Raw genomic sequence first — 24925 nt, 5'->3', positions numbered from 1 at the left:
TGACCACAAAGTCCGTATGTATAATTACGTAACACAACTAGAATATTATCTGTAATCGGCAGAGTAATGAGAATTAGTGCATACGGAACACACTAATTAATAAGCTTCTGTATAAATGTTGTAAGCCACGAAAGTGATTGATTTCGCGTTAGCATTTGGACACAAGAAAGTTTATTTCTAACCATCGCAAACATGAGTTACACTGTTCTCGTAATTATTATCGAGTAAACTATCCAAAGTCAAATTTTGCAAAGATTCAGTTTGAGCTGCATTTACTCGATTTACCTTTAATTGCTTTTGCAATTATAGTCTCTAGTCTTTACTAATAGTCATACTTATATGTGTTGCCGATCTTGTTGGAGTTAGTTGACATAAAATTTAGGCCGTTCCCCAGATCTCTCTTTGGATTCTAGCCACATAAATTACAACACTGCAACTTAAGCCATTTATTTGCCATACAAGCAAACTTTGCTGTCTTTGTGACATTCACTCATCTAATAGTACAGTACTGACAAAAGCAGCTGCTCTACAGTTACCCGGATGCTGGTCATATATTATAGTCAAGTGAATACAAAACACTTTTGGCAAAAAGTGTCACTGTAAATAGCTGAGTTTAGACTGCTACTTCGTAAGCGGCATTTTCTTGAACAGTAACATCTGATGGTGAATCATGAGATGACTCCACTGTGACTTGCCGCACTCGATCCTCTCCAACACATTCGTACACAGCGTCCGCAGCCGTTGAATTCGATATCATCACTGTTTCCTCACTAAAAATAATTTTAGTTTAATAATAAATATCAATTCAAAAATAGTCATTTGAGTTAGAACTAACTGATTCTACTAATAATAATGTGATAGTTATTTTATCTAAATATTGTTAGTCTAACTTTCTAGCTAACCATAAAAATTCGTTTTAGTATTCGTTCATATCTGTGTCGTTGTTTGTGTAATGTGCATGCGTTGTGATAGTTTGAGTGTAGTATCGAGATGCTTGTTGCTTCAAGCACGGATTACTTTTTGCTAAAAGTTGCTTTTTGTTTGACGCCTTCAACGTTTGAATCTGTAGGACTTGTTTGTTCTCCTTTTCGACAAAACGATTCAATTTAGATATTTGCAATAAAGATATAGTAAATAACTGTTGAAGAAACGAGACATACCTCCAATTTTTCCTTCACTAAAGTTGGCTAGCCTGCGGCTTAACAAATTCAAGCGTTGACGATTTCTGTAAACAAGGAAAGCAGTTGGCAGAGCAAAGACAAGAATACAGACAGAGACGACAATGAATGCTGTAGTCAATACTGCAATTTCTAAATAAAGAAAGTTGTGAGTACTTTTTTGCTAAATTAAATGAAAAATAGATCTAACTTTCCGACGTGTCGTGCACATGTAGTCTAGACTCATTGTGACCTGATATTGTAACTATAGTCGATGTGAGACGCCTTGTGTAGCCATTTGTTTCATCCGTGGTAACACTTTCCGTAGGCAGCGATCCTTTCCCTAGATCTGATGTAGCTGTTGCAGAATAGGATGTCTTTACTCGAATTATGAAATACAATCTCGTATTTACATCCCCATCTTTTGCTATGATTTCGTATATCCCACTGTCTGATTGTTGTACGTTTGGTATGATTAGGAATGGATAGCGATCAAACACACGATCCGTTGTCTTCTCATTGTGACAAACGAATAGTTTATCGTGTAAATTTGTCACAGTGTATTGCATTGTTAGTGTGGAACTAACAGATACCGTGATTATCGATTTGCCCGACGCCACAGTTCTTCCATTGTAACTCAAAATGAATGTGTTCGCTGCTGAACTGGAAACGTCGGTTGTTTGATTATGTATTTGTTGAGTTTGTGTTTGTATTCTACTGGTGGTTGGAAGTTGCGTTGTATGTGCTTCATAGTGAGAGCTATTTCTTGAACACTGAACCGTAGTTGGACTTGAAAATAATTCTAAAGATAGAAATGACACTGAAAGACAGTTTGACTGATTTTATTATATAGCGCATATTGCAATTTACTGTGCACAATTTGAAGATGAAGAGTGAAGTTTGAATTTCCAAAACAGTTTTCTGCTGCCACAGTTAAAGTAACATTTTTATCGTCGCTACGGTTTAAAGGTCCGAAGTAAACGCAGCCGTTTTCTTTCTTAATAGAAGACATAATGTCGTTGTTATGGTCGCTATTGCGGATTTTGAGTGACGGCTTGGGACTTCCGGTGACATTGAAACAAGCCTCGACAGTAGATCCCGATACACCGAGCAAGATGTCGGATTGCCGTGAAATAGTTGGTCTAGCTAATTGCACAGAGAGAAAATAATATTTCATCTTCAACAACTTTAACTTAATAGATAGTCCGGTTCTAGTCTGGTTAAATTGTAATAAAATAATTACTCGTTTTTATTCACAAATGTTTACAAGTTATAGTAATTATGCCTCGGTGCACAAGCGCATTCGATGCTATGCTCGTCTGTCTGCCTGCTTTCCTGCCTGCCCGTCCGTCCGTCCGTTTGTCCGTCTGTCTGTCTCTCTGTCTGTCTGTCTGTCTGTCTGTTAAATAAAATTTATTTTAAGCATACAGTTATAATACAATGCTAGCAAGTTAACTATATAAAGTTCTGTAACTATATGAGAGTTTACTAGGACTAGATTTTAAAAACCAACAAACAGGTATCACTTAAAAGAGAACAATGCGGTCTAACTGTCTGTCTGTCTGTCCGTCCGTCCACCTGTTTGTTTGTTTGTCTGTCTGTTTGTCTGTCTGTCTGTCTGTCTGTCTGTCTGTCAGTCTGTCTGTCTGTCAATACATATATTTTCAAACATTAAACTATTATACACCATCTAGGCAAAGCAACTAAATACTACTCAAGCCAATAGGGCTTGGTTCTAACTACGACTATTTATGTTTATGCGGCTCTCTCTTGAAACAATCTTCTTTATTTTTCTGTCAATCACCCTGCATTTGATCGTTTTAGACACACAGAAAACACAAATCTCCGGTGTCTTGAAGGTTGATGCATTTGGCTTTCCTTCTTCGTCTCTTGATAGCTGTCTGTCTGTCTGTCTTTCTGTCTGTCTGTCAGTCTGTCTTGTCATTCTTTCATCTATTTTCAACATCAATGCGGTCTGTTTGTGTGTAATACTGTGTCTACTTGCACGGTAAATTTTTATGAGAGAAATAGACTTCTACGACTAACAGGGGACATTTACTTGCATTTTGTTAAGTAATGTGTTTATAGTGCGCATACGTAGTAAAGTCTGTAATGCTTATTGCTTACCGAGGCATTGTCAGCCCTGCCTGGTGCTTTCATTATTTCATTTATCTGTATTGATAAATAATTTTGAATTACTACCAACACGTAGAATTGCCGTTTGTCTGTCTAGTATCGCTGTCTACTTGCCCAAGATTTTACAGGTAAGAATTGATGTTTTCTTGAAGTATGATTCGCGAATTTGCACTGCTTCGTTCTTAATTAAATTATATACAATTTTGCAGTGCGCATGCGCAGTATACTATAATGTGCAGCAGTTGATTGCAGACTGAGATATCCGCAGCCTTTTTGGTGTTTTCATTATTAAATTTTGTATTGTTTTATAGTTTTGGCTTACCACCAAATCGTAGAATTGCCGTTCCCGAAACAAACTCTCCAAAATTACTTTGTTGAGCTGTATACCGGATGAGCGAATGATGGAATTTTGTAATTACAAGAGGTGTTATGAAATTTTTGTAATATGCGTAAAACGTTTTCGAACTTGCTGCAGGTCTTGGCCACTTGTAAGTAGAAACTTTTCCCAAGTCGTCGACTGTCCAAGTGTAATTATAGGAATTTATCGCTATAAGTGTGGGGTCAGAATAATTTGGAATAAATCGTAGACGAAATCCAGCAAGCTGATAAACCGTTATGTTTTTCTTGTACAATATTACTTTCGTCCCTAAAACATAAACAAATGTTAATTTATTTAAAAAATTGTTAATTAAATTATAATAATAATACATTGCTTTTAAGTTAATAATAATAGACAATATAAGCCACTAAAGCCTAGCGGTTACAGTTCTGGTTCTCTGAGTCTGACCAGGATAGTCTTAGTTCAATACCAGATGCGCCAGCAATCTAATAAAATAAGTCTGTCGGTTATTGTCATCTAGATACCTTGGTTGGTCGATGCCTAGTTGAAGGTAAAGACCCACTCGCCCCACTGAAAGGGTGATGACGACAAATATTAATAATACAATATTAATAATAAAATATTAATAATACAATATTAATAAAGCAATATTAATAATAAAATATTAATAATACAATATCTATAATACAATATTAATAATACAACGTTAATAATAAAATGTTAATAATAAAATATTAATAATACAATATTAATAATAAAATATTAATTAATATTACATGTATGTTAATGCATGACAGGGAGACGATATCTAGTTTATTGACCAGAGGCGGATCCAGGCATGTGAGCGAGGGGCGCGCTACCCCTTCAAGCAGACTGAGGCCTATGTCTCTAGACGCAGTATCATGCTATGTTTATAGTAGGTGTACTTAGCGCGAAACGACAACTTAATTTAGTGCATGCGGTAAAAATAGGAGTTCACAAGATAGGACGTTCACAAGTCTTTGCCTCTTGATTTAGATCAGGTTTTGGATCGATTTGCCACAGCACATCCTAGGCGCATGCTCCTCGTTAGTCCTGTGCAAGATCAGTTTGTGGACAATGGCTGTGATCTGCAGTCATTAATTATGACTCGGAAGCATACATACATACATACATACATACATACATACATACATACATATATATATATATATATATATATATATATATATATATATATATATATATATATATATATATATATATAGTGTATATAGAAGTACAAAGAATACGTAGTTTTAATATTGTAAAGGCTTTTTAATTCTCTTTGCACTGACAATCTCTGCATACGACGTAAATCTGTGCGTATTAGTATGCCAAATTCATCTTTCAAAATCAGAAGCGGTGTGATCTCGTTGTTCGATCTTGCATTCAGTGATTGTGACTATACTTACGGTACATACTGTACGTGTACATACACATTAAATGTGTGTGCGCGCGGTTGTGTGTTATTTATTCCCTCATAAGTTGCCCCTTCTTAATTAAACAACTTTCTGACCACGCCCATAATTGATTTCACACTGTCGCGATCCCCCTTCTGTCGGATCCTAGATCCGTTCCTGTTGACCGAGGTCTTGAGGGGCTTCCCGAGATAAATAGCCGAGGATAATTGTCGAGCAGAAAGCCCCCAAAAGACCTCGGTCAATAAACTGGATATCGTCGACCCTACCATGCATTAGCCTATTTGTTGCATGTCTAACATCCTACTGTAATTAGAGTTCATAGATTATTCAAGTTGAATTAGAGTGGTTGTGTATTGCAATAACCGCTAAAGTTTTATGTTAAACAACCACTTTTTGACAGCTGTGAAGTGTTGTTGACGTGCACGTCAGCCCCATAAGGCCACGTGCTTAAAAGTATTTGTACAGTACATTAGCCACGTGTTCTGCCAGCGTGATGTCGGATTAGAAAGAAGACCGTAACAATGACCCGGACGACGGCGACAAATAGGACGCGTTGTTTTCAAAAAGCATGCCACTAGTATTAGCCAGCTTGACAGCAGATTTGCCAAAAAGACGAGTACAGCAAGGGTACAATTTGCAAGAACACGACTGCCTGCAACAGTTGGGTGATGCGAATATTTGAAGCGTGGAGAAGTAATCGAAACAAGGATGCTCCACAAGAAGAGCAGGTACTGACAGACAGATATTCTCTTAACGAAGGATTCACAACTAGATGCAGCCAAATCACAGACGGATTGTCAAAAGTCTGATACATTTACGTTGAGCACGGATCCAAAAATCATAGTGGTAGACTAGGTGCATGATTTACGGCATTCAAACAAAAAAGTCACAAGGTAAATTAAAGTCAAGCTCCAACGTGACTGTGTAAGGTAATAGAATTTTGTGGTTTATGGTTTATTAGATACGCTAATGAAGAAGCTGGTGACTGTTAATTGGCACGTAAAAATGTTGGATCTCTCTATCTAAGTAAGTTGCCAGCAGGATTTTTCCGAGAAGCCTTCTATACTATAAACCTTTGTTATCTACACCATCATTTGGTCCTTGGTATTCAAAGCAAGTAATCGTTCATAAAAATTTGGCTACAATGATTAAAGTGTTGACAGCTGAAGCTGGTCTTACAGTTCGAGCCAACCACGCTCTTTGAGCTACTAGTGCGACAAGACTGTTTCAAGCGGAAGTTCCTGAACATGTCATTCAAGGCAGAACCGGCCACAAAACCCTGCAAACACTGAGACAATACCGAGAGCCATCTGAATTGTAGCAAATGGCAGCGTGCAAAGTTTTGGATAATAGCCATGCACACACAGATTACAGTGACGCAAAAGTCAAGCAGTCGGGAGAGACACGAAGTAGTCCAAGTTGAACAGCCGTATGAAACGGAAAGAGAGAATCCATTTGTCATTTCTGACTGCGTTTTTACAAACTGTAGTACTGTGAACATTATCATATGGTAAAGAATAAGCTTGTAATCTAAAATAGGTATGCCCATGTATTGATTGCTAGTTTTTCTTATTTTTGATATTTTTCGTTTTAAGCTAGTTGTTTTTTATGTCAATAAGCAGTATGCAGATATTGACGGGTCAATAAACGTTTATTGACCGCTAAATATACCACATGTGTTTGGGTTGCTATGGTAGGAGTAAAATATAATGAGAAATATCCTAGCAACGGCGGAATAAACACCCAAACATTCAGCAAAATATTAATAATATAAAATTAATAATACAATATTAATAATACAATACTAATAATACAATACTAATAATACAATATTAATTATACAATATTAATAATACAATATTAGAAATGCAATATTCATAATAAAATATAAATAAAAGATACAGTGTTGATAATACAATATTAATACAATATTACAATATTATCATACAATATTAATAATGCTGTCTAATAATGTCTCCTTTCTAATCAGCTGTAATGGTCTATGTACTTCTGAAGCACGGTTTGCCTCCGGTACTTGTAATATACTTTACAAACCAGACTGATCTGGTACAGCACAACCAATACAATATTAATAACACAATATTAATTAATAATACAATATTAATTAATAATACAATATTAATTGATAATACAATATTGATAATAATACAGATCAGGCACAAGAGCTTGAGCATAGCTTGTGTAGACTACCAGAAAGCCTAAAATAGCGTGACATACAGTTGGTTGCTCCAATGCCTTCAGATGCATAAGATCAGTACAGTCTTGATCAGATTCCTGTCACGTGTGATGAAGAGTTGGAGTACATCGATGGTGCTTTCTTGCGGAACAGTACGATCAAGACAAGGCTATTGCAGATCAGGAAGGGTATTTTTCAAGGTGTCTCACTTTCTTCACTTCTCTTCGGCATGATCCTCAATCCTCTAAGTAAGGAGTTGGACAGAACCGGTTACGGCTATGGGATGACAACTGGGCATGGTGAGACTGCCCAACGTCAGCTCATCAGTCATCTGCTTTACATGCATGATCTGAAGCTGTATGGCAGAAACTCTGATCAGTTGGATGGGTGGTTGCACACGGTTTGTACCTTCTCTGATGACATCCAGATGAAATTTGGTCTGGACAAGTATGCTGTTGCACACATTGTCAACGGCAGACTATCTGGACACAACTCTGGAGTGACGGTAGGAAAAACGGACACCATCAACTGTCTGGAACCAGGTCAAGTCTACAAGTATTTGAGTGTAAAGGAGAGTAACAATATTCAGTATAGCATGATGTGGGAGAGACTTCGTCATGAGTACTTTCGCAGAGTGAAGGTGGTTCTCCGGATTGAGTTGCATGTATGGTCGGAACGAGATTCTAGCCATCAATGAGTTTGCACTACCGGTTCATACTTACAGTTTTTGGCGTTATTCTATGGCGGTGCACAGACCTGCAGCAGCTCGATCGAAGGACCAGAAAGCTCCTTTCTATGCACGGTGTCCACCATCCTTCTGCAGACGTTGATCGACTGTACGCTCATTGCAGTGATGGGGTAGGGAGTTACAACAGATTGAGTCGACATATCAATCTTGTATTGTGAGGCTGGACTGTTACCTTGTTGATAGTTCTGATCCTTTCATACAGATGATACGGGAGTGTGACTCCGGAAAATCTTCACATTCGATCAAGCGCATGGCTTGTCGCTTTACCGCACAGCTGCGGAGGAGTCTTGCTTCGGACGACAAGTCGCAGAGCTTACACAGAAATGCATTCATCTCGGTTGAAGATGGCTTCGAGCAAGCGCTTGAAACAGATGCGAGACATTACAGTACGTGTTGCAGTTCTCTTCGTGTGCTGTCCTGGAGCGGAAAACCTATATACGGGCAGTATCGCTGTCTCACTGAGCAACCACCTGTGGACATGAAAGAGACCTACGGATGGCTAAAGGCAGCGAATCTTCCTGATACAACTAAGAGACTGGTTGTTGCTGCTCAAGACCAAGCTCTTCGGACTCGGTACTATGAGCGCAAAATTCTACATCGTGATGTCATTCCTACTTGCCGCATGTGCAATGTAGGCCTGGAAACAGTCGACCACACTGTGGCAGGCTGTAGTGCTTTGGCACCGATGGACTACACTGATCTACACATTAAATGTGGCCTCCATCATTCACTGGAATGTTTGTCGTCATTTTGGGATTCCACTGGAGAGCAGATGGTACCGGCATCATTCTGATAGGCTTGTGGAGACGGATGACATTACCATGATGTGGGATGCCACCATCTCCACTGCCAGGAAGATCAAAGCCAATCGTCCAGACATCTGTCTCAGAAATAGAAAGACAAACACTTGTCTACTTATTGATATCAGAGGTCCTGCCCATGGCAAGAAACACGCTGAGAAGTTGGTGAAGTACAGCGACTTGCGATTGGAGATAATCCGCATGTGGCATTGTCGAACACTGGTGGTTCCGGTGGTCTTGGGAGTTTTTTTTTTTTTTTGAGCACAGTGCACGCAGGTATTGCGCGGTGGCTGGACATTATTCCAGGTTCTCACAATCTGCAGCACTTACAGAAAACAGTGCTTCTGGGAATTACTCGCATCTTTCGCAAAGTCATGTCTTCTTTTTAGACAGCCGTGATGGTCTAAGTACTTCTGAAGCAGGGTTTACTTCCGGTGCTTGAAATAGACTTTGCAAACCAGACTGGTTGAGCACAATAAATACAATTTTTAATCCAATATTAATAATATAATATAATAATACAACATTAATAATGAAATATTAATAATACAATATTAATAGTGCAATATTAGTAATACAATATCTATAATACAATATTAATAATGCAATATTAATAATACAATACTAATAATACAATATTAATAATAAATATTAATAACACAATAATACAATATTAATAATACAATAATAATAACACAACATAAATAATACAATGTTATAATACCATACTGATAATACAATATTAATAATACAATATTAATAATATAATATTAATAATACAAAATTAATAATACAATACTAATAATACAATATTAATAATAAATATTAATAACACAATAATACAATATTAATAATAAATATTAATAACACAATAATACAATATTAATAATACAATAATAATAACACAACATAAATAATGCAATGTTATAATACCATACTGATAATACAAGATTAATAACACAATATTAATAATACAATATTAATAATACAATATTAATAATATAATATTAATAATACAATATTAATAACACAATATTAATAATACAATATTAATAATGCAATATTAATAATACAATACTAATAATACAATATTAATAATAAATATTAATAACACAATAATACAATATTAATAATACAATAATAATAACACAACATAAATAATACAATGTTATAATACCATACTGATAATACAATATTAATAATACAATATTAATAATATAATATTAATAATACAAAATTAATAATACAATACTAATAATACAATATTAATAATAAATATTAATAACACAATAATACAATATTAATAATAAATATTAATAACACAATAATACAATATTAATAATACAATAATAATAACACAACATAAATAATGCAATGTTATAATACCATACTGATAATACAAGATTAATAACACAATATTAATAATACAATATTAATAATACAATATTAATAATATAATATTAATAATACAATATTAATAACACAATATTAATAATACAATATTAATAATACAATATTAATTATACAATATTAATTATACAATATTAATAATAAATATTAATATTACAATAATACAATATTAATAATACAATAATAATAACACAACATAAATAATACAATGTTATAATACTATACTGATAATACAATATTAATAATACAATATTAATAATACAATATTAATAATACAAGATTAATAATACCGTATTAATAATACAATATTAATAATACAATATTAATAATACAATATTAATAATACAATATTAATAATACAATATTAATAATAAATATTAATAATACAATATTAATAATACAATATTAATAATACAATATTAATAATAAATATTAATAACACAATAACACAATATTAATAATGCAATAATAATAACACAACATAAATAATACAATATTATAATACCATACTGATAATACAATATTAATAATACAATATTAATAATACAATATTAATAGTACCATATTACTAATACAATATTAATAATACAATATTTATAATACACTATTAATAATACAATATTAATAACACAATATTAACAATACAATAAAAATAATAAAAAATTTAATTATACATATTGAAAATATTGTTAATAGTACAATTTTAATAATGCAATATTATTAAACAATATTAATGTTATAATATTAATAACAGAATACTACTACTTAGAACTCTACACTGGTTGATTCACGTTTCTGGCTACGCGGCGGGAAAGGGTGTGGCTACGTGAGACTAGTTTGTTAATTAATTACCACTTTTGGTAGGGCAGTAGACATTGTTGTCGAAAGAGCCTGAGTCTAAATTAACAATAAAAATGGACAATCCAAAAGTAAATAGATAGAAGTTCACATTCTTGACCAGCATCGCCAATTCTGTGTCAAAGAAAAAATTGTATTGTAAATAATGAATTAGACGTCACAAAGAATGACGTACCTTAGCAATGTCGAATAAAATTTGGGTAAATCTTTGCAAATTCAAGTGATGGTAGTCGAATTCCTGAACACAGAATGAAGCTCTTTGTGACCTTGCAGATATCACACAATTGTGGCGTGACAACTGTGAGTTTCAGCACATCTAGGATATCCCGTACAAAGTTATTAGCAATATTGAAACTAGTAATTGAAACTGTGTTTACACCGTCGCTTTCACGGTAGATAGAAATTGTCGCAAAGATTACATACAAGACATTAAAGGTCATCGCAATCGTAGATTCCCGAATAAGTGTTGCAAGCCACGAGAGCGATTGATTTCGCACTATTAGCAGTTGCACACAGGACTGAGGTAAGTTGCAGTTGCACACAGGTAAGTTTTTTACTACAATCGCAAACATGAGTTAGACTGTTCTGGTAAAAACTAGCTCTTTCATGAACGTTTTGGCGTCTGATTGTCGGTTCGCCCATTTTTCTCTGGTTATCATCTTTGTTACAAGTCGTAAGTCGTAACTTGCTTGTGTTATTAGCTGCTATCAAAGGTCCACACTCTACTAGCAAATGGTTAGCTGTTTCTTCCTGTAGACTTTAGTCGTTCCAGCAATAATATCTCTAAGGGCAGTACCGTAATGTGGTCCATTTTGAGACGTAGAACATTTATATGGGTGCTTTAGTGGTGCCTATATTGCAGCATAGCATCATATACATGTACTTAAAGAATTATTGTCCTTGGTGGATACCGCGCATGCCATCCATGCACTGCTGTCAGTTCACGTTGGCATGCCCTTATTCGAGTAACACCGAAGTAAGTCGACAATAGTTGCCTAACATTGGCTAGTCACTTGATTAAAAATTTAAATTTACGAGTTAGTTAAAAATATAACTCGTTATCACACATTGAAGTGTCATCTTTGTTGTTGTGATCGATGTACTTACATACTTACAAGCATGCAGATAACTACGTCTATCAATTTATTTCCTTCATGTGTGTGTGTGTGTGTGTGTGTGTGTGTGTGTGTGTGTGTGTGTGTGTGTGTGTGTGTGTTTGTGTGTGTGTGTGTGTGTTTGTGTGTGTGTGTGTGTGTGTGTGTGTGTGTTTGTGTGTGTGTGTGTGTGTGTGTGTGTGTGTGTGTGTGTTTGTGTTTGTGTGTGTGTGTGTGTGTGTGTGTGTGTGTGTTTGTGTGTGTGTGTGTGTGTGTGTGTGTGTGTGTGTGTGTGTGTGTGTGTGTGTGTGTGTGTTTGTGTGTGTGTGTTTGTGTGTGTGTGTGTGTGTGTGTGTGTGTGTGTGTGTGTGTGTGTGTGTGTGTGTGTGTGTGTGTGTGTGTGTGTGTGTGTGTGTGTGTGTGTGTGTGTGTGTTATTAACTTATGTAAGCTTCGGTTTAATTAACAACAATTTTATGTCGTTACCTTTACATTGTACAGTGTCTCCACATAAATTTGCAACACTGTATGCCGTCTATTTATCTTACAAGCAAAGTGTCTGTCTTTGTGAAAATGCAAACATACTCTCGTCTTATAGCACACTACTGACAAAATGTTTAAATAGGTGTAGGTACTGGTAACTGCTCTACAGTTACCCGGATGTTTGTCATACATTAATTAATTAAGGTCAACCAAATACCAAACAGTTTTGGTAGAAAGCATCGCTGTGTTTCAACTGCTAATTCGTAATGTGCATTTTCTTGAACAGCAATATCTGATGGTGAATCATGAAATGACTCTACCATGACTTGCCACACTTGATCCGACTGTCGTCGACTGTCCAAGTGTAATCTCTGGACAGTGCAGCTGTAAGTGTGACGTCAGACAAATTTCGGAAAACTTTTAGACGTAATCCAGCAGGCTGATAAACTGTTATGTTGTCTTTGTACAATAGAATTTTCCCATGTAAAATATTAATTAATTAACAAATGTTTTTTAAAATTTTGTTAACTTATAGCAATAATATATTACTAATAATATATTAGTAATGCTAATGTTACATTAATGTTTTTACCTAATTGGAACTACATAATTACTTGGTTTGGTAGGACAGTGAACAGCGTTGTCTGCAGAGGTTGAGTCTAAACTAGTAATCAGAATAGACAAGCCAAAAGTAAATAGATTAACGTTAACGTCCTTGACCAGCATCTACAATTCTGTATCTAGAGTAAAGAGTGAATTGGAGTTTAGAAGTAGTATGACTTACTTTAGCAAAGTAAAACAAAATTTTGTTAAATGTTTGCAAATTCAAGTGCTGGTAGTTACATTTCCGAACGGAAAGTGAAGATCTTGATGGCCTTGTCGATATCGCACAATTGTGGCGTGACAGCTGTGAGGTTTAGCACGTTTATGATATCCCGTATAAAGCATCTTTAATTAAAACTAGCGATTAAAGCTGTGTTAAGAAAATGCACCGTCAAATTTACAACTAGGAGCTTCTAAAAACAGCGATAGATAAAATATTTGCAAAAATAATAATACTGATTTTAACGCTATTTTTATGTTAATTAAATTTTAAGCTTTGCTACTTGTAACATCTATTTAAAATAGTACAAATCAACTGTTGTTTAACGTCACCACAAATTCCGTATGTATGATTACGTAAGACAGCTAGACTATTGCCTGTAATCGGCAAAGTAATGAGAAATATTGCATACGGGACATAAATGTTGTTGACGTTTACGTAATATTAATTAATTAATAAGCTTCCGTATAAATGCTGTAAGTTACGAAAGTGATTGATTTCTCGTTAGCAGTTGGCCACTAAAAAATTTATTTGTAACAATTACAAACATGAGTTACACTGTTTTGGTAATTATTATCAAGTAAACAATTCAAAGTCAAATTTTGCAGAGACTCAGTTTGAGCTGCATTTTTTCGAGCTACTTTTAATTGCTTTTTGCATTTATAATGTCTAGTATCTACTAATAGTCATACTTATATGCGTTGCCTATATTGTTGGAGTTAGTTGACATAAAATTTATGCCGTTCCCCAAAATCCTTTTTAGATTGTAGCCACATAAATTGCAACACTGCAACTTAAGCCATTTCTTTGCCATACAAGCAAACTTTCATGTCTTTGTGAAAATGCATTTACTCGTCTAATAGTGTACTACACAAAAGCAGCTGCTCTACAGATACGCGGATGTTTGTCATACCTTATAGTCAACTGAATACGAAGCAATTTTGGCAAAACAGCGTCACTGTAAATTGCTGAGTTTAGACCGCTACTTCGTAAGCGGCATTTTCTTGAACAGTGATATCTGATGGGGAATCATCAGATGTCTCCACTGTGACTTGTCGCACTCAATCCTCTTCAACACATTCATACACAGCGTCCCCAGCCGTTGAACTCGATATCATCACTGTTTTCTCACTAAAAATAATTTTAGTTTAATAATAATATTAATTTAAATAGTCAAATGAGTTAGAACTACATGATTATACTAATAATAATGTGGCAGTTATTTTATCTTAAATATTGTTAGTCTAACTTGTTAGCTAACTGTAAAAAATAGGTTTGTGCAACAAATGTTTTTGTATTCGTTCGTTTCTGTGTCGTTGGTTGTGTAATGCGCATGCGTGGTAATACTTTGAGTATATTATCGAGATGCTTGTTGCTTCAAGCAAAAATTACCGTTTGCTAAAAGATGCTTTTTGTTGGACGCCTTGTACGTGTGAATCTGTAGAAATTGTCTGTTCTCCTTATTCACATAACGATTAAATTTAGATATTTGCAATATAGATATATTAGTTAACTGTTGAAGAAGCTAGAAATACCACCAATTTTTCCTTCACTAGAGTTGGCTAGTCTGCGAGTTAACAAATTCAAGCGTTGACGATTTTTGTAAACAAGGAAAGCAGTTGGCAGAGCAAAGACAAGAATAGAGACCGAAACGACAATAAGTGCTGTAGTCAAAACTGCAATTTCTAGATTAAAGAAAGCTGTGAGTACTTTCTTGTTAAATTAAATAAAAAAATGATCTAACTTTCCGACGTGTGTTCACGTGTAGTCTAGACTCATTGTGACCTGATGTTGTAACTATTGTCGATGTGAGACGCCTTGTGTAGCCATTTGTTTCTTCCGTGGTAACAGTTTTCGTAGGCAGCGATCCTTTCCCTAGATCTGATGTATCCGTTGCAGAATAGGATGTCTTTACTCGAAGCATGAAATACAATCTTGTATTTACATCCCCATCTTTTGCTACGATTTCGTATATTCCAGTGTCTGATTGTTGTACGTTTGGTATGATTAGAAATGGATAGCGATTAAACACATGATCCGTTGTCTTCTCATTGTGACAAACGAATAGTTCGTCGTGTAAATTTGTCACAGTGTATTGCATTGTTAGTGTGGAACTAACAGATACCGTGATTATCGATTTGCACGACGCCACAGTTTTTTCCATTGTAATTCAAAATGATTGTGTTTGCTGCTGAACTAGAAACGTCATTTGTTTGATTATTCATTTGTTGAGTTTGTGTTTGGATTCTACTGGTTGTTGGAAGTTGCGTTGTATGTCCTTCATAGTGAGATCTATTTCTTGAACACTGAACCGTAGTTGGACTTGAAAATAATTCTAAAGATAGAAATGACACTAAAAGACAGTTTGACTGATTTTATTATATACCGCATATTGCAATTTACTTTGCACAATTTGTAGGTTAAGAGTGAAGTTTGAATTTCCAAAGCAGTTTTTTGCTGCCACAGTTAAAGTAACATTTGTATCGTCGCTAAGGTTTAAAGATCCGAAGTAAATGCAGCCGTTTTTTGTGTTTAATAGAAGACACAACGTCGTTGTTATTGTCCATTTTGCTGATTTTGAATGACGGCTTGGGACCTCCGGTGACATTGAAACAAGTCTCGACAATAGATCCCGATACACCGAGCAAGATGTTGGATTGCCGTGAAATAGTTGGTCTAGCTAATTGCACAGAGAGAAAATAACATTTTATCTTCAACAACTTTAACTTAATAGATAGTCCGGTTCTGGTCTGGTTAAATTGTATTTAGAATAATTACTCGTTTTTATTCATAAATGTTTACAAGTTATAGTAATTATGCCTCGGTGCACATGCGCATTCGATAGTGTGATCGTCTGTCTGCATGCCTTCCTGCCTGTCCGTCCGTCCGTCCGTCCGTCCGTCCGTCCGTCCGTCTGTCTGTCTGTCTGTCTGTCTGTCTCTCTGTCTGTCAAATAAAATTTAATTCAAGCATACATTTATAATACAATGCAAGCAAGTTAACTATATAAAGTTCTGTAACTATACGAGAGTTTACTAGGACTAGATTTAAAAAACAAACAAACAGGTATCACTTAAAAGAGAACAATGCAGACTACCTATCTGTCTGTCTGTCTGTCCGTCCGTCCGTCCGTCCGTCCGCCCGTCCGTCCGTCCGTCCGCCCGTCCGTCCGTCCGTCTGTCTGTCTGTCTGTCTGTATATATGTATGTATGTCAATACATACATTTTCAAGCATTGAACTATTATACACCATCTAAGTAAAGCAAATAAATACTACCCAAGCCAATAGGGCTTGGTTCTACTTACGACTATTTATGTTTATGTGGCTCTCTCTTGAAACAATCTCCTTTATTTCCCTGTCAATAACCCTAGCATTTGATCGTTGTAGATACACAGAAAACACAGATCTCCGGTGTCTTGAAGGTTGATGCATTTGGCTTTCCGTCTTCGTCTCTTGATAGCTGTCTGTCTGTCTGTCTGTCGTTCTGTCTGTCTGTCAGTCTGTATTGTCTGTCTCTCATTTATTTTCTACATCAATACGGTCTGTTTGTCTGTAATACTGTATCTACTTGCACGGTAAATTATTATGAGAGAAATAGACTTCTACGACTAACAGGAGACATTTACTTGCTTTTTGTTAATTAATATGTGTTTATAGTGAGCATACGTAGTAAAGTCTGTAATGATTATTGCTTACCGACGCATCGGCAGCCCTGCCTGCTGCTTTCATTATTTTATTTATCTGTATTGATAAATAGTTTGACTTGCCACCAACACGTAGAATTGCCGTTTGTCTGTCTATTATCGCTGTCTACTTGCCCGAGATTTTACAGGTAAGAAATGATGTTTTCTTGAAGTATGATTCGCGGATTTGCACCGCTTCGTTCTTAATTAAATTATAAGCAATTTTACAGTGCGCATGCGCAGTAAACTATAATGTGCACCAGTTGATTGCGGACTGATGTATCCGCAGCCGTTTTGGTGCTTTCATTATTGGTATTGTGTTATATTTAGCTTACCACCAAAACTCTCCAGAATTACTTCGTTGAGCTGTATACCGGATGAGCGAATGATGGGATTTTGTAATTACAAGAGGTGTTATAAAATTTTTGTAATATGTGTAAAACGTTTCCGGAGTTGCTGCAGGTCCTGGCCACTTGTAAGTAGAAACTTTTCCCAAGTCGTCGACTGTCCAAGTGTAATTAAAGGACTGTCGTTTTAAGTGTGGGGTCAGAAAAATTTCGAAAAAATTCTAGACGAAATCCAGCAAGCTGATAAACCGTTATGTTTTCCTTGTACAATATTACTCCAGACCCTAAAACATAAACAGATGTCAAATTATTTCAGAAATTTGTTAATTAACTTGTAATAATATACATTGCTACTAAGTAAATAATAATAGACAATATAAGCCACTAAAGCCTAGCGGTTAGAGTTCTGGTTTTCTGAGTCTGATTATGATGGCCTAGGTTCAATACCGAACGACGCCAGCAATCTAATGAAATAAGTCTGTCGGTTATTCTTACCTATATACCGGGTTGGTCGTTGCATTGTTGAAGGTAAAGGCCCACTCGCTCCACTGAAAGGATCATAATGACAAATATTAATAATACTATATTAATAATAAAATATTAATAACGTAATATTAATAATACGAAATAAATAATACAATATTAATAATACAATATTAATAATAAAGTATTAATATTACAATATTAATTAATATTACATATATGTTAATGCATGGTAGGGAGACGATATCTAGTTTATTGACCAGAGGCGGATCCAGGTATGGGTGTGGGCACCCCTTAGGCAGACTAATGCCTATGTCTCCAGACGCAGTATCATGCTATGTTTTCAGTAGGTGTACTTAGCGCCCAAAAAGGGACAACTTAATTTAGTGTATGCGGTATAGATAGGTGTTGACAGGATAAGACGTTCACAAGTCTTTGCCTCTTGATTTAGATCAGGTTTGGATCTATTTGCCACAGCACATCCTAGGCGCATGCTACTTGTTAGTCCTTTGCAAGATCAGTTTGTGGACAATAGCTGTAATCTGCAGTCATTAATTAAGACTCGGAAGCACACACACACACACACACACACACACACACACACACACACACACACACACACACACACACACACACACACACACACACACACACACACACACACACACACACACACACACACACACACACACACACACACACATATATATATACATATATATAGTATATATATATATATATATATATATATATATATATATATATATATATATATATATATATATATTGTGTTTATAGATACATTATAAATATATATACATATATATATATATATATACATATATATTATTTTTTATAACATTCTTGGAAACTAACCCAAAACCAATCCAAACCCCCACTCTACAAAAAGTCTAGAACGTCATCAGAGCAATCTACAGACAATCTTTCTAGAATTATCTTTGCATTATACAAGCAGAATTTAATAGAAAGCCGTTGGTGGAAGTAGGACGTGGCCTGGCTAATTGTGAGGTGACTGTGGAATGTTGTTCTTCTGCAGATTGATTTTAAAATCTGGAGACTAGACGGCTACCACAAGCTCAGACTTTCAACAACTAGTGGATAAAACACACCTCCATTCTCACTAACAATGTCTTTATATGAGCTGTCTTTCTCTCTTTCTACAGCTTCTGCCGCAACCCCTGCTTATATATATATATATATATATGTGTGTGTGTGTGTGTGTGTGTGTGTGTGTGTGTGTGTGTGTGTGTGTGTGTGTGTGTGTGTGTGTGTGTGTGTGTGTGTGTGTGTGTGTGTGTATATAGTATATATATAGTATATATAGAATTCCAAAAAATATGTAGTTTCACTATTATAAAGGCTTTTTGATTCTCTTTACACTGACAATCTCTGCATACGACGTTGATTTGTGCGTATTAATATGCCACAGTCATCTTTCAAATCAGAAGCGGTGTGATCTTGTTGTTCGATCTTGCATTCAGTGATTGTGACTATACTTATGGTACATAGCATAGGCGAAGGAAGCCTCTGCTGAGTGGGGGGGCACAACGGTTTGTCAGGCCATAGAAATCCAAGAACACTGCTAACTCTATGCCTAGGAATACTAAGCAACATAAAACATACTTAGATTTTACCAAAATAGCTTAGTCTTCTTTCATTAACGTCTCCACGGTGATGACCAGCCAAGATGACATGGATAACGGAGAGCATTTTGTGGGGGCACGTGCCCCCACGGCCCCCCCAGTTCCGTCGCCACTGCATAGTGTACGTGTACATACACATTACATGTTCGTGCGCGCGGTTGTGTGTCATTTATTCCTGCATAAGATGCCCCTTCTTAATTAAACAACTTTCTGACCATGCCCACAATTGATTTCACACTGTAGCGCACCACCTTCAGTCAGATCCTAGATCCGCACATGTTGACCGAAATCTTGAGGGGCTTCCCAAAATAATTAGCCGAAGCTAATTATTGAGCAGAAGCCCCGAAAAGACCTTGGTCAATAAACTGGATATCGTCGACCCTACCATGCATTAACCTATTTGTTGCATGTTTAACATCCAACTGTAATTATAGTTCATAGTTTATTCAAGTTGGATTGGAGTGGTTGTGTATTGCAATGACTGCTAAAGTTTTATGTCAAACAACCACATTTTGACAGCTGTGAAGTGTTGTTGACGTCAGCTCCATAAGGCCACGTGCTCAAAAGTATTAGTACAGTACATTAACCACGTGTTCTGTCAGCGTGATGTCGGATCAAAAAGAAGACAGTAATAATGACAAGGACGACGACGACAGATAACACGCGTTGGTTTAGAAAAGCATGCCACTAGTAGTAGCCAGCTTGACAGCAGATTTGCTGAAAAGACGAGTACAGCAAGAGTACAATTTGTAAGAACACGACTGCCTGCAACAGTTGGGTGATGCGAATATTTGAAGCATGGAAAAGTAATCGAAACAAGTATGCTCCACAAGAAGAGCAGGTACCGACAGACAGACTTTCTCTCTACAAAGAATTCACAACTAGATGCAGCCAAACCACAGACAGATTGTCAAAAGTCTCTTACATTTACGTTGAACACGGATCCAAAAATCATAATGGTGGACTAAGTGATTTACGGCATCCATACAAAAGTCACAAGGTAAATTATAGTCAAGCTCCAACGTGACTCTGTAAGGTAATAGCATTTTGTGGTTTGTGGTTTATCAGATACGCTAATGAAGAAGCTGCATGGTGACCGTTGCCACTTAAAAATTTTGAATCTCTATATCTAAATAAGTTGCCAGCAGGATTTTCTCGAGAAGCCTTCTATTATTAACCTTTGTTATCTACACCTTTATTTGGTTCTTGATATTCAAAGCAAGTAATCGGTCGTAACACTTTGGCTACAATGATGAAAGTGATGACAGCTGAAGCTGGTCTTCCAGTTCGAACCAACCACGCTCTTCGAGCTACTGGTGCGACAAGGCTGTTTCAAGCGGGAGTTCCTGAAAATGCCATTCAAGGCAGAACCGGCCATAAACCCTGCAAGCACTGAGACAATACCAAGAGCCATCTGAATTGCAGCAAATGGCAGCATGCAAAGTTTTGGATAATGGCCATGCACACACAGATTACACTGACGCAAAAGTCAAGAAGTCGAGAAAGACACGAAGTAGTCCAAGTTGAACAGCCGTCTGAAACGGAAAGAGAGAATCCATTTGTCATTTCTAACTGCGCCTTTACAAACTGTAGTACTGTGAATATTATTATTTGTAAAGAATAAGCTTGTAATCTAAAATAGGTATGCCCATGTATTGATTGCTAATTGGTTTTTGATTTTGATATTTTTTTCGTTTTACGTTAGTTGTGTTTTATATCAGTAAGCAGTATACAGATATTGACCAGTCAATATACGTTTATTGAACAGTAAATATACGACATGCGGTTGGGTTGCTATGGTAGATGTGTAATATAACGAGAAAAAGAATCCTAGCAACGGCGGAATAAGCACCCAAACATGCAACAAAATATTAATAACAAAATTTTAATAGTACAATATTAATAATACAATATTAATAATAAAATATTAATAGTATAATATTAATATTACAATACTAATAGTACAATATTTATAATACAATATTAATAGTACAATATCAAATATACAATATTAATAATAAAATATTAATAATAAAATATTAATAACAATATTAATAATAATACAATTTTAATAGCACAATATTAATAATACAATACTAATAATACAATATTAATAATACAATATTAATAATACAATGTTAATAATACAATATTAATCATACAATGTTAATAATACAATATTAATAATACAATATTAATAATACAATATTAATAATACAATATTAATAATACAATATTAATAATACAATATTAATAATAAAATATTAATAATACAATATTAATAACAATATTAATAATAATACAATTTTAATAGCACAATATTAATAATACAATAATATAATATTAATAATACAATAGTAATAATACAATATTAATAATGCAATATTAATAGTACAATATTAACAATACAATATTACTAATACAATATTACTAATACAATATTTATAATACACTATTAATAATACAATATTAATAATACAATATTAATAATACAATATTAATAATACAATGTTAATAATACAATATTAATAATACAATATTAATCATACAATGTTAATAATACAATATTAATAATACAATATTAATAATACAATATTAATAATACAATATTAATAATACAATATTAATAATACAATATTAATAATACAATATTAATAATACAATGTTAATAATACAATATTAATCATACAATGTTAATAATACAATATTAATAATACAATATTAATAATACAATATTAATAATACAATATTAATAATACAATATTAATAATACAATATTAATAATAAAATATTAATAATACAATATTAATAACAATATTAATAATAATACAATTTTAATAGCACAATATTAATAATACAATAATATAATATTAATAATACAATAGTAATAATACAATATTAATAATGCAATATTAATAGTACAATATTAACAATACAATATTACTAATACAATATTACTAATACAATATTTATAATACACTATTAATAATACAATATTAATAATACAATATTAATAATACAATATTAATAATACAATGTTAATAATACAATATTAATAATACAATATTAATCATACAATGTTAATAATACAATATTAATAATACAATATTAATAATACAATATTAATAATACAATATTAATAATACAATATTAATAATACAATATTAATAATACAATATTTATTAATAATAAAATATTAATAATACAATATTAATAACAATATTAATAATAATACAATTTTAATAGCACAATATTAATAATACAATACTAATAATATAATATTAATAATACAATAGTAATAATACAATATTAATAATGCAATATTAATAGTACAATATTAACAATACAATATTACTAATACAATATTACTAATACAATATTTATAATACACTATTAATAATACAATATTAATAATACAATATTAATAATACAATTGTTGAACACTAGCTGGTGGTTCCGGTGGTCTTGGGAGCTTTGAGCACAGTGCACGCAGGTATTGCACGGTGGCTGGACATTATTCCAGGTCATCATAACCTGCAGCACTTACAGAAAACTGCTTCTGAGATCTACTCGAATCTTTCGTAAAGTCATGTCTTTATTCTAGTTACACAGTCGTGATGGTCTAAGTACTTCTGAAGCAGGGTTTGCTTCCGGTACTTGTAATAGACTTTACAAACCAGACTGATCTGGTTGAGCACGACATATCATACTAATATTATAATATTAATATTACAATATTAACATTACAATATTAATATTACAATATTAATAGTACAATATTAATATTTTAATATCAATAATACAATAGTCATACAATGCTATAATATCGAAATACTAAAAATGTTATAGTTACGTCTCTTACCTAATAAAAAACAGCTAAACAAATTATACGTATATGATAATTACCATGTTTGGTAGGGCAGTAGATAGCGTTGTCGGAAGAGGCTCAGTCTAAACTAGCAATAAGAATAGACAAGCCAAAAGTAAATAGATGAAACTTTACGTTCTTGACCAGCATTGCCAGTTCTGAATCTACAGTAAAGAGAAAAATCTATAGTGTAATAATGAATTAGAGTTTACAAAGGGTATGACTTACTCAAAGTCAAACAAAATTTTGGCAAATCTGAGCAAATTCAAATGCGGGTAGTTACCAGATTCCTGAACACAAAGTAAAGCTCTTGGTGACGTTGCAGATATCACACAATTGTGGCGTGACAGCTGTGAGTTTCAGCACGTTTAAATATGATAACCCGTATTCAGTAAATATTAATATTGAAATTAGTAACTGAAACTGTGTTTACATGCACTGCCGCTTCCTTAGCTATAAGTCTCTAAAACCACAATAAATATATTGTTGCAAAGAATTACGAATTTGGACCCTATTCTCCTGCTAAGCGTGCTACTGTAGTGTACTCATACGGGAGTTCATGAGGACAGTAGGAGGAGAGTTGTAGTGTATTCATACGGGAGTATACTATAGCCACTGCCCTTTTGTGTTACCTCTATAAGGTGCTGTTACACCAATACAGTTGTCTTTGGCTTTTGCCCCACCTTTGGTGCTATCGCTGCTACACTACTTTTAACTAATAAAATATATTGAAAATCGTGTACAAACAATTGGTGTTTCACGTGACCACACTGTCCGAAACTCCGCTAGAACACTTTGTAATCGTCAAAGTAACGAGAGTTATCACAAACGGTCGCTTTTAGTTACGCAATTTTATGTTCTCGTATATACATGTTGTATATGACACGAAAGCGATTGACTTCGCGTTAGCAGTTGCGCACATGCACTTGTGGGTTACAATGTTCTTGTAAAATTCTTTCATGACTGTTTGGCGTACTAGATTAGCGGTTAATTAATTCGTCTATTGTTGCACGGCGATATCTTTGGTTGCCATGTCTTGCTAATGTAATACAAGTGGCAAGTCGTAACTTACTTGAATTACTAGCTGCTATCAAAGCTGCAAAGTTTGTACTTACAAACGGTTTTACTGTTTTTCTCCACCGGTGCACGTGATGTTTATTGCAGCATAACATCTTGCATAAAACAAATTTCGAAGTTTCTGGTGGATACATGCCTTCCACGTAATACACTTTCATGCAGAAACGTATAGATGTATAATATGTATAATAGCAATCGATCTAGATGGCCAAATTATTCAAAATAAAACTAAGCATTTATCAGAACCTTTACTGAGTAGTTACAGTAATGACAACCTTGAAAGAATATATGTGGTCTGGCTCGTTTCTGAAGTTG

At 34.2% G+C, this 24925-nt stretch overlaps 1 protein-coding gene and 1 long non-coding RNA gene across 3 annotated transcripts; both read right to left on the bottom strand.

Annotated features, from left to right (window-relative positions):
• Positions 1-327: 327 nt before the first annotated feature.
• On the bottom strand, positions 328-1936 carry LOC134177280 (uncharacterized). The gene is made up of 4 exons (XM_062644063.1): positions 1369-1936; positions 1161-1310; positions 1018-1084; positions 328-770 (listed from the first exon to the last, which is right to left on the bottom strand). Exons 1-4 carry the CDS (start codon positions 1724-1726, stop codon positions 614-616), a joined length of 732 nt encoding a protein of 243 aa, XP_062500047.1. The 5' UTR covers positions 1727-1936; the 3' UTR covers positions 328-613.
• A 12362-nt stretch (positions 1937-14298) lies between these two features.
• Positions 14299-23876, bottom strand: LOC134176811 (uncharacterized). 2 transcript variants are annotated; one of them, XR_009969361.1, is made up of 7 exons: positions 23762-23876; positions 23572-23697; positions 18014-18066; positions 15891-17802; positions 15232-15822; positions 14880-15172; positions 14299-14618 (listed from the first exon to the last, which is right to left on the bottom strand). It is a non-coding gene; the product is annotated as an uncharacterized LOC134176811 (long non-coding RNA). The 2 variants fall into 2 exon arrangements; XR_009969362.1 differs by having other exon boundaries at positions 15023-15172.
• Positions 23877-24925: the final 1049 nt, after the last annotated feature.

Source organism: Corticium candelabrum, chromosome 3, assembly GCF_963422355.1.
Source record: "Corticium candelabrum chromosome 3, ooCorCand1.1, whole genome shotgun sequence".
Classification (NCBI taxonomy): domain Eukaryota; kingdom Metazoa; phylum Porifera; class Homoscleromorpha; order Homosclerophorida; family Plakinidae; genus Corticium; species Corticium candelabrum.
Note: the sequence above shows the minus strand (reverse complement) of the source record. Positions and strands in the feature narration are given on the sequence as shown.

Excerpts from the sequence above, each read along its gene's own strand:
- LOC134177280 (XM_062644063.1), bottom strand. The coding sequence starts at position 1,726 with ATGCAATACACTGTGACAAATTTACACGATAAACTATTCGTTTGTCAC. Across the intron at positions 1,311-1,368 it reads TGTGCACGACACGTCGGAAA|AAATTGCAGTATTGACTACA; the intron begins GTTAGATCTATT and ends TTCTTTATTTAG. Across the intron at positions 1,085-1,160 it reads TAGTGAAGGAAAAATTGGAG|GAGAACAAACAAGTCCTACA; the intron begins GTATGTCTCGTT and ends TTTGTCGAAAAG.